General features: G+C 36.8%; 1 protein-coding gene across 1 annotated transcript in view; it reads left to right on the forward strand.

The window, feature by feature from the left end:
* The window catches only part of LOC140166722 (E3 ubiquitin-protein ligase rnf213-alpha-like), a 136,651-nt gene that overhangs the window by 28,911 nt on the left and 92,722 nt on the right, over positions 1-15,018 (forward strand). Inside the window, exons 3-5 of the mRNA XM_072190220.1 lie at positions 152-1,987; positions 6,215-6,291; positions 13,017-13,069. Of these exons, the coding sequence (XP_072046321.1) occupies positions 152-1,987; positions 6,215-6,291; positions 13,017-13,069 (1,966 nt within the window). The remainder of the gene's footprint in view (positions 1-151; positions 1,988-6,214; positions 6,292-13,016; positions 13,070-15,018) is intronic.

The raw sequence follows: 15,018 nt of genomic DNA on the forward strand, positions 1-15,018 counted from the left end.
CCATGTGTCTTGAATAGCTATTACAGCATATCCCACCCCTTAAAGGCATGTTGTGGATCCATCAGGACCAGAGTGTGTTCTTCATCAGTCCAAACCAAGTAAAACAATTATTTGTCTAATAACTTGTTTGTAATTTTGTAATTTTATACAGGTTACCCATACCAACCGCAACCTTTTGTGCCTAACCAGGGATTCTATATCCCACCACAACAGCAGGGAGGTTACTATCACTATCCCTATCCAGGCCAACCAATCATACCACAGCAAGCTCAGTATTTAATGGATCCAAATGTACGATTCCAACAGCCACAATCAGGCTCACAATTCCAACCTGTATCACCCAGTCCCCAACAAAATATCACAATAACAGAAGTACCTTCTTTGGAATACTCCGATACATTTGCATCTGGAAACTTGAATCAACCAGAGCAAGGAATTCAGGCAAATATGCAGAATCAAAACTCAACTGTCCCTACTTGTCATCAAATGAATGCAAATTCACAAGATCCTGGTATAGGAGAAAACAAGCCAAGTAATCAAAATGATGATGATAACTCTGTGTGTGACAAACCACAAAGCAATGATTGCTGCAAAGTAGATTTAAAGAAGAATACCACCCAAGAAAACACAGCCAAAGTTCAACAAGAGTTGCTGCCAAAAAGCCATTCAAATACACAGCCAGGTATGAACCAAGGGATTGTTAACCAGGAGATCAACTCTGATCAGAATGTGTGTAGTCAACTTGTAGAAAGTGTGCAACAGCCAGTACCATTGGAAATTAACAATAACATTGAGCACACAGATGGCTTGCGACCAAATGATCCAAAATCTGAAGAAGACCAGCAAAACAAGATACCTGGTGGTAACCTTCAGCAAGACAGCACACCAGAAAATATTCAACAGGAGGGCAGTGTTGATGTTCACAAAAATGAGCAAATTCACATGGAGCAGAAGCAGATTAGCGAGCAGTGTGGTGGACATAAAAAGACCGGAAATCAGTCACCACAACATGGTGCCGAATTTGAAAGTCTACCAGAATACAAACCTGTGTTTGGACAACAAGCTCATCCTGACAGCCACATTAAGTTTGCCTCAGAGGCTTTTGCAAGACACAACGAGGTTTCAACTGAAACCAAGACAACATCCAGTCAATCTGTTGATGATGTGGGAAAACTTGCAGGAACAGTAGTTACAAATGTCAGTACAGGACAAGCTGAAAGCATAGATCATAAAGGCAATGATCAAAATGGACACATTTCTAATGTGACAATGGAAACAAGACCTGAAAGACAGAATGGGGGAAGTTATGATAAAGAACAGGATCAAAGTCCACCAATACCTCTTCCGGGTCAAGAAAAACACAATGAACACAGAGGTAATGGGAGTAAAGAAGATGGTCCTGGTGATTCTGCTAGTTCAGCAGTAACAAAAGAAGCTGGGAGTGATAATAAATCGACTGGTGAGGAAAGAGTGGACAATAGTGGATCTTCAGGTTATCAAAGTCAAGAGACATCAGGGAAAGATGAGAAAAAGAGACAACCGGACCTGGCTACAGAACATACAGTCCAGGATGAAAATCCACCAATACCACTTCCACATAAAAAAACCCGAAAAGATGTGGAGGACAGCAGTGGTAAAGAAGGTGATGGAAAGTCTTCACAGATTGAAAATGCAAACCAAGTGGACCCTGGCACAACTGGAGATGTTAGACAGATGGAGAAGAATATGAAAAGTGAGTCGAAACAAGAAACATCAAAAGCTTCAAAAGGTGCTTCTAATGATGAACATAAAGGTAATGGGTGTAAAGAAGATGGTCCTGGTGATTCTGCTAATTCGGCAGTAATAAGAGAAGTTGAGAGTGCTGATAAATCGACTGGTGAAGAAAAGGTTGACAAAATTGGATCTTCAGGTTATCCCCTGCAGGGGCCATCTGGGAAAGTTGAGAAAAAGAGACTACTTGACTTGGCTAAAGAACATACAGTTCAGGGTGAGTTCTGATAGAAAATTATGTTCAAATTATTGTTATAACAATACATGTCATAATACATAAATTTTATCCTTTCCTGATAGTCCTGTGAGACCTTCTTCAATATTTCCCTAGAAAAGGCAATATTAGAGGGCTGAAGTTTTGATACTCTATTCTAGGGCTGCTAAGAATACGCAATTGCGTTATTTGCGCCGCAATTTGCGTATTTTGGCTCCAATTGCGTTTTTGACATTTTGAAAAAATATTTAAAAAAAAAATTTTTTTTTTTTTTTTTTTTACGATTTTTTTTTTTTTCGCGGATTTGAAGAGTCCCTGGACCTAACATCAGTGCTACCATCATTTAAAAAAATTTTTAAAAAAAATAAAAAAAATCGAAAAAAGATACAAAAAAATTACAAGTTTGTATCCAAATGGGACCAATTTGTAACTTGTGTTCACTTCAAAATCTATCTAAGATATAGACTTGTGTAGAAAACCAATGCATTTTTATATCTTCAATAGACTATGCAGTGAACACAAGTTACAAATCGGTCCCATTTTGATACAAACTTGTAATTTTTTTGTATCTTTTTTCCAATTTTTTAAAATTTATCACAAATGATTGCAGTACCTCACTCTAGGTCAAGGGACTCTCTAAATCCATAAAATGTGACCGTTACAGATACGAATGAGCCGTAAATGTCCTCATTGTATTCTGAGTTACAGTGTAAAATGGGCATGAAGGTCATATTCATAGGTATTTCAATTTGCTGCTACGTGTATCTCATTAAATGAGGTACACGTAGCACCAAATTCAGGTACCTATGAATACGACCTTCATGCCCATTTTACACTGTAACTCAGAATACAATTGAGGACATTTACGGCTCATTCGTGCTGTACTGTCACAAATATTTTTTTTAAACGCAATTTTTATTTTTCTTATTTTTTATTTTCTTAATTTTTTTTTTTAATTTTTTTTTCAAATTTGTTTTAATGATGGTAGCACTTGATGTTAGGCCCAGGGACTCTCCAAATCCGTGAAAAAAAATTAAAATCGCAAAAAAAAAAAAAAAAAAAATTTTTTTTTTTTTAGATTTTGCGTTTTTGGCGGAAATCGCGGATTTTTGCGTTTTTGGAAAATCGGGGTGCGTTTTTGGCCTCCAAAATCGCGTATTCTTAGCAGGCCTACTCTATTCATAACCGCATGAATATATGTGATGTGTTTAATCTAATCACAGAAAATAATTTTAAATATGCGGATGCAAATGCAGGTTATTGAAAAAATATAATGACCTCATCTTGTGACATAGCTAAAAGTATGCTTTACAATTACCACGTTACGTGACGTATTTATGCATTAGAACAATTTACGCGGACGCTGTCGCCGTATTTGGACAGTACATGATTTTGTGCTAGTGTGATTGGTATTCCCTAAGTGGCTATTCGATTTTTTACAGGGAAAACAAAAAATACAATTAAAGCTGTATTTTGTTTTCAAATTCAAAAGAAGAAAATGTTACCCAAATTGAATTAAAAAGTGAAAAGTGATGGTTATGGATATCCCTCGTTTCCAAAGCACAATGTTTAGATATTTCACAATACCCTCAAAACAACTGATGTGGCAGCAGCGCAGTCATTAACCTCTGATTAATATAATCTACAAATTTCTTTTTCCGAGTATCAAAACCTTAGCCCTTTGGTATTGACTTCTCCGGATCATGGAAAGAAAATCTTAATCATATAAATCCATGTTTATTAACCCACCTACATTTTTAAAGAGGAAACAATACATAACAAGTTCAATGTTTTGTGGCAAAATATAATCCATGATAATTGAAGTGTCCAACTTGTCAAGGTTCAGGCCAGTGTAAAAACGTTGTGATATGTAAGGCCAAGTTCACCTGCCCAAATTCTAGTATAAATATTAAATAGCTGATGCACAGAAACAGATGCTGGCCACCTCCCTGGCCAGTTGGCCTGAACAGGTGGCCTGGCATAGGATGTTTCCTCTTTAAAGCCATGTGTGATTTGCTCCACGCCCTCAATTTTTCTACTTTTTGCATGATTGTATTGTCCAATGGTGTACTAAAATACCATGTGAAAGACTAAACCTGGAGTGCTCTAATTACAGTAAAATTTAAAGTTTTTTAAATCCAGAGATCTCAGATCAAGTGATGGCTAGACACATCATGTGCGTGTGTACATTGAATCATTGAATCAGTGATGTATAAACTGTGTGCATTTTGCTATTTGTCGTACCTCTTGTTTGAACGACCCAGCTGCATTAAGCTACGAATACGCCATGATAATCGATCGGCGAGCTAATACACACATTGTAGGCACTGGAATGAAATAGCAATTTTCTTCATTTTGCCTCATTTGGCTCGAAATTTAAATGGGATAATGTGACCAGTGAAAACTAACATTTAAATAGGAATACTTAGTATACTCTTTATGTAAATCACACATGGCTTTAAGTACATATCTCATGAGAGAACATTTGTAATCATCTTGCCCATATTAAATTAGCACAGACTAGTAGACCAGTTGCTGATTTCAACATATTTTTGACCAAGTTTATGTGCTTTCAAGTAATGAGTATACCTTTTTGTATCCAGCTACACAAGATTTTACTTGTAACAGGTAAATTTTATAACTGGACACTCACCAGGCAAGTATTACAGTGGAGTTACAACTCTCAATTGCCTATGGGCAAATTTCTATTTCTGTGATCCTTATGTTAGCTTTCCTTTTCTTGCTTAAGGTTGTTCTTAACCCTGGTTATGAAAACTTCTGGCCCTCAAAAACTTATTGGTCTAAAGTATATGAAAGTATCAGTCAAGTGTTTTAGAGTACTTTGACACCGTTTTTGGACATTAAAAAATTTTGGCCCAAAGGCCCAAAAATTTCAAAATTTTGGAACTTCGTTATTTGACTGAATTTCGGCCTAAATACAACTTTTATGTACACATATTTAGTAAAGATGGCAAAGACTTGATGAATCATCTGTGAGGTCAATTTTTTTTTGCATTTTTTTGAGTAAATTTTTTTATTAATTTAAAAAGAAATTAGATATAAATTTATCTAGGACCAGTTTTTTTAAATGTTTTTCATCATTTCACTAGGAATATTTGAAATTTGAGCAAAAATCAGGCTTTTTATGATTTTTGTTGTTGCAAAATTGAGCATTTTCAACCATTTCTGGTGACAATTTTTCAAAGTTGGTCAAAATAAAAAAATAAAATAAAAAATAGCTTTGGATAATTTAAAAATTAATAACAAGAAATTTTACTCAAGAAATTTTTTTGTTACGTTGTGCGTAAAAATTTGGGCCAAAAACAGGTTTTGGGAATTTTCTCCAAAATGGAGCATTTTTGCCCAAATTTGACCTCAAAGATGGATTTATCAAGTCTCTGCCATTCTAAATAAACATACTTTTATATACTTTGGACCAACAATTTGTCAGTTATGAGGCCCCAAAGTTTCTATAATATTCCAGGATTAAGACCAACCTTAATTCTGAGTTGCACATTAATCAGGGGTTCTCCTTACACCTAACAGAGGTTGTCAATTAATTTGCAGGGGGAGGTAAATAATAAATAATTTTGCTGGGAGCAAATAATACAAATTTGTGTATACTTCTGGCACTGCTTTGCTTGGAGCTTCTAGTAGGAAGGATTATTAATCCCTGGCCATGCAATCTCGAAACTCCAACCAAACTCCAAACATATTTATAAACATCATGTGTTGTATTAATTAATTGTTCATCACTGGTTAGTGAAAAAAGTACCCTTACACATTATTGATAAATAGTAACATTGGCAATATGTGACACAATCTGGTCCATGGAAGCTCATGGAGACCCAAAGGAGGCATTTTTGAAAATTGAGTTACTATAATTATTACCTTATACAAATGTTAGGCTATTACATGTATATACTGGAAACACCAAAGGTCTAGCATACTTGGTTCTTAAGTTATGGAGTTTTGTAATGTGTCTTTTCGGAGCGATTGCCAAATAGGGTGGAACTCTACTAGTCTTATTACAAGACTGCCCTACCTCAACCCTAATCTCTGTAAACGAGGACTGGACTCAAGTCTAACAAGTTGCACCCTATTCAGTAATTTTTAATTTAATCTCAATTTCAAATTTGCCGCCTTTGGCTTCCATGGACCAGACTGTGTCTCATATGTAGTTAAGTTTAATACCATGATTGTCATTGATTGTTTTCCTTTTCTTTTCAGGTGGCAACTCAAAGCATACATATGAAACCAAAGGGCATGATGCAGAAACAGATAAGAATGATAACCAAAGTAATGAGGTAAATTATTTATTGCCAAGGTACTGATGTGCCAAAAAATGTGTGCCCCTTTTGACCTTTAGGCCATGGAAAAATAAATGTTTGGTTAAGGTTGCATTGTTGATGTTGAACTGCCACTGATAACCCACGAAATTAACCATTTTTAGAGCTGTAAGACGACCCAAGATCACCTGTAATGTATTCATCAAACATGTCACAGTAGAAGAATAGGATCAAATTCAAAGTTAAGTTCTGACAGATATGTGTTTTTTTTCATGGGTTCGGATTGGCAACTTTTTTTGCTGCTCCCTCAAGCCTAATAAAAAATTAAGGTTGGGGTACTCCTGAGTTACATTTGGTCTGAAAACCCTAACCAAAAAATTATTTTTCCACAGCGTTATGATAGTGTATTCCCAAATGTTATCAACTCAACCATTGGAAACATAAAATTGCAGAGCCTTTGTGGTTACTAGGACCCAGTCCACACTAGTATATTTTTGTCATCGTGTCGTAATCACCAGATTATGACAGAATTATGATAAATGAATGATGAGAGCATCCACACGGTCAGCACCTCGTCATCATGTCGAGGTGCATAAATTATGGTTGCACACACGCCACGCCAATTACGAAGTCCATTGAGTAAACATAAATACAACGACAAGATGCGTACACATGGGTAATTTTCATCGGCAATTACGACACGATCATTCTACAAACCAGCCCAATGATGGAAATTTTCATCATTCGCGACAACATTGAGCTGACACACGGTACTGATAATATAATATGATAATATGACACGATCGTAATCAATGGGAAAAAACACACTCGTGTCGACTGGATCTAGATTACTTTAGATTATATATATACATGTATGTATGAATTATTATATTGAATACACTATTGGGTTCAAAGTCTGTACATTGTACACATGTACTACAAATGTTAACATAGACCACACCTTAAATAATAATACAAGATAATAGCGCTGATATACAGAGGATAAAAACATTTTTTTTAAACATAAAATTACAAGAGTGTAGTAAAACAAATTATATAAACTACAATACAAACTTAAAACTACTATTCCCCAAACACAAGATTTTTTTTAAGTGACTTAAATTTAAAAGTCACATAATAATAAAAGCATAAGATTAGATATGGTACAAACTTAAAAGTACTATTAGCCATTAGCCAAACACAACATTTTAAAAGGTGTCCGAAATATTCACAAATCACATAGTACTAAAAAGCAGGTTAACACAGTACCAACAATAAAATATAAAATACACTTCAATGACAACAGTTTAAAAGGCAAACACTTGAGCCATGCAAGTTCAGAAGGAACATCAGTTGAAGTGCTGGTTAAACAGAAAAGTCTTCAGCAATTTCTTGAAATGGTTGATAGATTGGATGCTTCTAATTACTTCTGAAAGCTCGTTTCATAATGATGGGGGCAGTTGCGAACCATTTGTGATGGTCCTTGGTGTAGCTGGTATCTCGAGTAGTATGAGATACAAAGAACATAGGGTGCGCTTGGGTTTATGTAGCCAAATGAGTTTGCTCCAGTAAGAAGGGCCCATATTGTGAAGACGCTTGAACGTTAGAAGCAGAGTCTTGTATCTGATCCGCTGACGGACAGGGAGCCAGTGAAGTCTGTAGAGAATTGGGGTTATGTGTTTGTTGCATTTTGCGAGACAGATAAACATTGCTGTGGCATTCTGCAGGTGTTGGAGACATTGAATCAGTTTTTCAGGCAGTCCTAAGGGAAGGCTGTTGCTGCAGGAGTCTATATTCATGATGTGATGAAGCTTCTCAGTTGCTGCCTCACCCTCCAGAAACTTCCTTATCTGTTCAATGTGGCGAATGCATGCCCACCAAGTATGATAAATATTGGATCCATCAAGGCTGTCTTCAAAAATAAAACAGAAGTTCTGAGTTTTGTGTGTAATATCAATTGCAGAGTCACCAATTGCAACAGTAGAAAAGGGATTGGAACTAACAAAGCATTGGTGAAAGTACAATATTTCAGTTTTGCTATCATTGAACTTTTTGAATTTTTGCAATGCCCAGGCTTTTATAATCTTTATGCAGCTTTCAAGATGGTCAATCATGATACCGTGATCTCCGGGCGCGATCTCCAGGATCAAGGAACAAATAAACCTGCGTATATCATCTGCTTAGATATGTGGTTCAGGCCATGTTGATTCACAATGTCACTGTGAATAGCAGAGTAGTATGTGAAACCTGGTACACTTGCAAAGAAGCTTTGAGGAAATCCATATTGAAGATAGTGGGCTGATGAGATTGCGTAATTACCAATCAAAACTGATTGTGTCCCATCTTCCAAGATGATCTGAACCACTTGAGGGCAGTGCCTCCGATACCTTAACACTGACTCAGTCTTTGAAGGCAGATGTTATAATCAATGGTATCAAAGGCAGTGCTGAAGTCCAAAAGAACAAGGATGGCATCCTGGGGTCCATCAACCTCGCAAAGCATGTCATTTTACAATCTGAACAACACTCACAGTTTTACAGCTGTGGTGGGGGCAGCAGACAGATTAGGATCAAAATATGACACAGCTACCCCTAACCCCAAAAAAATTGCAACAGAAGCTTTTTTTGGTATTTTCTTGCAGTATAAGGTCTAATGAATAACATATCAAAAGTTTACAAAAATTCAACTTGGGCGAGGGGTCCAACAGTGACGTAATCAAAATGGCCGCCAAAAGCTGGAAAAATACCAAGTAATCTACTGATTTCATCCTTTTTTCACTCGTTTTTGTGGGTTCCACTGCTGACAACCTTGTTCAGAAGTACATTACTGGATGTAGTAATGAATCTTTATATTGTGGTATTAAGATTGATCGATTTTACAGCCATAATGAATTTCAAAATGGCCGCCAGTTTGGTATTTTGGCATATGAAATCAAATCATGCACGTAATTGTAACTTTATGTAAGGCGAAACGTAAAGCGTTGCATTTTCTAAAATAGCCAATATCCTTTGCACCCATATTCCCATTAAATTTTATATAGAGGTAGACATACGAACCAAATTAGCAGCAACAGCGAATTTCAAAATGGCCGCCATTTTGGTATGTTGGCTTATTGACTTAAATTATGCACGTGTTGCAACTTGAAACTTAAAGCGACATAAATTCGAAAATAACCAACATCCTATGCACCAATAGAACCATTAAAATTATACTTTTAAGTAGGCATATGTACCAATTTGGAGCCATATAGCATTTCAAAATGGCTGTCAGCTATAATCACCATAATAAAAATAAATATGTTGCTTACAGTATATTCTTGAAGTAAACAAAATTCATCTTGCTATTCCATGATGCGATGCCTTTGTTTACAGTAGTATACATCAACCACATTGTATGTATGTTGTATTTAGTTATCATCATCATCTGAGAATAGTTCTTGATCCATGTTCTCACATTTAGCCTATGTGTGCACATGCTCCAGTGCAATTGAGTCCATTCTTTCTGCAGCTACATTTCATTGTGATGCATTCTGTAGAACAATTGCATCGAATGGAACAAATTTGTCACCTTAAAGAATCCATCCCCAGTCAATTGGATGCATACCATCACTTTTACACATCCGCTGCATGACCTATAGATACATTCTCCTGGAGTGAAGCTTTGCCGCAGAGGTTGTGAGTGGAAGTCTTTCAGGTTAAACAAAGCTCTTTGCTGTGCATTTTTTTTGTGGAAAGAAACCGGTAGCGTAAGGATTCCAAAGACTCTGATTGCTGACCATTAAACAGGGACGTCCACCATTGCTTTGCAGCCTTCACTTTATACATATTCTTGATCCATATTGGGAGTGCGAAATGCCTTGGAACAACTTGTAATACAGGATGATCATTGATGATTTTGTTAAATATAGACTTGCCTACCCCAAATATTCTTGAAGTAGTGTCACAACCTGAAAACGCATGGGCAAACAACAAATCCGAACAAATGTCATAACTGAGTAAGCGCTTCGGAACCTTGATATCATATACATATGGTTTATCATTGTCACACCGAAAGTACAAGTCCTTACAGTCCTTTTCTGCATAATGAAGAAGTAATACCAACAGATGTGTCTTCTACAATTAGGGTTGTTAACTTAAATGATGCCATTGCGACTGCTGCTTTCACTGTATCAATATCGGTATCAATATCAGATGACATCCTTCCTGTTCCATACAGTCCCTAATGTATCAATCAAAGACAACCGTGGCCTTGCCATAGTGATCAAATGTGAAAGATGTATAATTATCAGAAGATACCTCCATCAAGAACATAGTGATCACTCAGTCCTTGGAACTGTCTCAGGGGCATCACCCTCTGATAAGTGAGTCACATGCAAAACCGGTTCAAAATAGGTAAACAAAATGGAAGGACATGCTGACTTTTCATATAACTACAAACGGAAGACTAGAGTCAAGACCCTTGCATCTGCACGGACTGTCAAGGTCACTGATGACCAAACCATTGATCCAGCTCTGTTGATTCAAAAGTTTCTGGATTCCAGATAAAGCACCACTACTACAAGCCATACAGGGTCATGTGTCCTCATCAGAGGCTAATGGCCCTGAGGCAGTTCCAAGGACTGATCACTATGTTCTTGATGGAGATTCTATTCTACATCGCTTGAAGTGGACAGAAGGAAGCACCTATAGTTCCCTTGCTGATATTATTATACATCTTTCACATTTGATCACTATGACAAGGCCACGGTTGTCTTTGAGAGATACACTGGTGGACAAAACACAAAGGATAACACGAATCAGCGCCGCAAGAGTCGGGTTGCAAATAAGGTAGGCATATCAGATACTGGCAATTTGCTGGCAAAAAAATGATCTGAACACACAGACACTCATTAAACTAACTGGGGAGCGTATGCAACAGAAAGGATGCCATGAGATCCATGCTGAAGGAGATTCATATGTTCCGAAGCGCTTACTCAGTGATGACATTTGTTCGGATGTGTTGTTTGCCCATGCGTTTTCAGGTTACAACACTACACTACTTCAAGAATATTTGGGGTAGGCATGAAGTCTGTATTGCACAACATTATCAATGGTGATCCTGTATTACAAGCTTGTTCCAAGGCATTTTGCACTCCCAGTATGGATCAAGAATATATAGAAAGTGAAGGTTGCAAAGCAATGGTGTCCTTGTTTAATGGTCAGCAATCAGAGTCTTTGGAATCCTTACGCAACAGGTTTCTTTCCAAAAAAGTTTGCCCAGCAGAGAACTTTGTTAAACCTGAAAGACTTCCACCCACAACCTCTGCTGCAATGCTTAACTCTAGGAGAACGTACATCTGACTGGGGATGGATTGTTTAAGGTGACAAATTTTTTCCAGTCATGATAAAAAGAAGTCCAGCACGAGAACCATTGCTGAAGATGATTCCATGCAATTGTTCTACAGGATGCATCACAAAGAAATGTAGCTGCAGAAAGAATGGACTCAATTACACTGAAGTTTGTGGACACATAGGCTATGTGTAAGAATATGGATCAAGAATTATTCTGAGATGATGATGATGATGATGATGATGATGATGATGATGATGATGATGATGATGATGATGATGATGATGATGATGATGACAACTAATTCCAACATAAATACAATGTGGGCGATGAATACTACTGCAAACAAAGGAATCATGATGGTAAATATGGCTGTCAAATTGGTACATATGCCTACTTGAAAGTATAATATTAATGTTGGTTATTTTAGAATTTCTGTCGCTTTAAGTTTCAAGTTACAATACGTGCATAATTTAACTCAATCGCCAACATACCAAAATGGCGGCCATTTTGAAATTCACTCTTGCTGCCAATTTGGTTTGTATGTCTGCCTCTATATAAATTTGAATGGGAATATTATGTGCAAAGGATATTGGCTATTTTAGAAAATCTAATGCCCTAAGTTTTGCCTTACAATTACGTGTATGATTTCACTTCATTAGCCAAAATACCAAAATGGCAGCCATTTTGAAATTAATTATGGATGTCAAATTGCTCCATCTAAATACCACAATTTAAAGATTCATTACAACATCTAGTAATGTACTTCTGAACAAGGTTGTTACCAGTGGAACCCACAATAACGAGTGAACAATGGATAAAAATAGTTGATTAATGGGTATTTTTCCAGCTTTTGGCGGCCATTTTGATTACGTCACAGTTGGACCCCTCGCCCAAGTTGAATTTTTGTAAACTTTTGATATGTTATTTATTAGACACTATACTGCAAGAAAATACCAAAAATCCTTCTGTTGCAATTTTTTTGGGGTCATGTGGTAACTTTACTCTACAATTAGAGTTCAAGTAATTCTGAATTTGTTGCAGGTAACATCTCTCAATCGACTTGGCAATGAACTTGAGTTGAGAAATAGGTCTGTAGTTCTTAATTTGACTTTGACATGAACTATACTATTTAGTTCATTGATATCGACATTCAACTTTTGAAACCGATATCGGGACCTGCACCTGTACCCCTTGTTTGGGGGAAAAGGAGGAAAAGTGAGCCAAAATGCATAAAAAAATAGTTTTGGTTTTCTCTATATATTGTCTATCTAATTGTGGGACATTGAGCTTGATTGAATGGGTACTCAATAATTCCCCATTCTGCTAAATAAACACATGTGTTAAGATTTTTCTTCTTTTAATCAAATTTTAATCGTATTATTTTTTTAAATAATATATTTATGTTTTTACAGCCTGCTGTTTACAACAAGGATCAAAACAAGAACAAAGGCAAAGAGAATAACAAGTAAGACTTGTGTTGCATTGGTAACTTTTACTAAAAGTGTGCATCAATGCTATATTATTACATTTAATGAAAAGATAACAGGGGTGTGTTTGTGTGTGTGTGCCATGTAGAAAATTCAGATCGAATTTATCCACAAGAATTTTTTGTGTACATAAACATTATGTATCCAGAGGTTTCCAGTGGTATAAAAAACTTTTTTTGAGAAAAGTGGGGGGGGGGGGATGAGGCTGTGGATCACGAAATGCCTTTTTAAGTTTGAATTAGTTTATATCAGCTTTTGTGTCACCTCACAAATATTCAACCATTCTCTGTTAAGGTTGGTCTGAACCCTGGAATTATGGAAACTTTCGGGCCTCATAACTGCTAAATTGTTGGTGTAAAGTATATAAAAGTATACATGTTTAGAATGGCAAAGACTTGATAAGTTCATCTGTGAGGTCAAATTTGGGCTAAAATGCCATTTTTGGCCCAAAATACCAAAAATAATGTTTCTTGGGCCAAAATTTGTTTTATTAATTTTTAAAAACTAGATAAAAATATCTAGGAGCTGTTTTTTTATTTTTTTGAGATAGGTATGTAAGTCCCAACTCTGTGCTATGATATTTGTGGAAGGAGTAGCATTTTTGACCATTGACCGGAAGTGAATGACCTTTGACAGGAAGTTGATCATGTGACATTTGTCCCCTCACCCAATGGTCCTAGTGACCAAGTGCTATCATTCTACTATGTAATATCACCGGCGTGTCCAGCCCGTCTTTCAGAGTTATGTAGGGGCTTAATGGCTAAAATCGCCAAAAACACAGCTGATTTTACATGAATTTTAACATAGTGCGGGGGGCTTCAACACCCAAAGCCCCCATGGCCATTGAATATAGGCAGAAGTAGCAGCATTTTGAAGGTATTTTTTTAAATGACCGGAAGTGACCCTAAATGACCCATATCAAAGAATAACTTTTGTGCACCAGCGAAGGTCAATGCATGTGCAAGTCTTAAAACTCTGTGCCATTAGCACCAATCTGGCTTGAAATGTGGGGGACAACCAGCCAAAATTGTTAGAAAGTGGCTGAAAAGAACAAAAAATGGGTCATTTTGTCGAAAGGTGGGGGGACACGTCCCCCTGTCCCCCTGTCCCCCCTGAGGATTGACGCCCATGCGCTGTGCTCTGAGTAGCATTTTTAGGGAAAATCACATTTTCATGGCCATTGACCGGAAGTGGATGGCCTTTGACCGGAAGATGATAATGTGATTTGTTCCCCAGCCCAATGGTCCTATAGTGACCAAATAATGGACAAAATGACTCAAAGCACTTGGCTGTGATGACTCATTGTACACTTACCAAACGAAGAAGAAACAACCCTGTGAAAACAATGAACAGCGGCCTGTGGCCGGCTGTGCAAAAAGAAAATCTGGTAAAACTAAAGCAAAAAATACAGGTATAACGTATATTATCTATACATATAGTTCCAAGCTAGACCAAAGTCAATCATTTATCAGTTTTGCAGACTACGACTTGATAATACTTGCTGCATACACCTCTATTTTGGTCCCAATTTGTAAAGTATAAATTCTTTCTGAATTCCGGATATGGGAATTGGAATTGCAAATTTATGGGATGTGTAAAATAGTATTGCAAACTACAGGAAATGGACTAAACCAATAGATATAACATTTCATACATGTATTTATTCACCTGGCTTCACTCGAGGTATATTCATGGCAGCGGCCATTGATTGTAGTGTTGTGTGGTATTTCATTTAGGCATGGGCGTAATGATATTACATCTCTCCCTTCTTTTTGAGAGAGTCGTTGTTCATGAGCATGAAATGGAATAGAGAGTGTTTGTGCAAAGTATACATGTATGTGGAGAACAACAACGCTGGCATGATCAACATGCCCTTAACAGAAATATTGCTTAGTATAGCAGCAGCTAGTCTAATGTCAACAAGTTG

This window comes from Amphiura filiformis, chromosome 12 (assembly GCF_039555335.1).
Source record: "Amphiura filiformis chromosome 12, Afil_fr2py, whole genome shotgun sequence".
In the NCBI taxonomy this organism is placed as follows: domain Eukaryota; kingdom Metazoa; phylum Echinodermata; class Ophiuroidea; order Amphilepidida; family Amphiuridae; genus Amphiura; species Amphiura filiformis.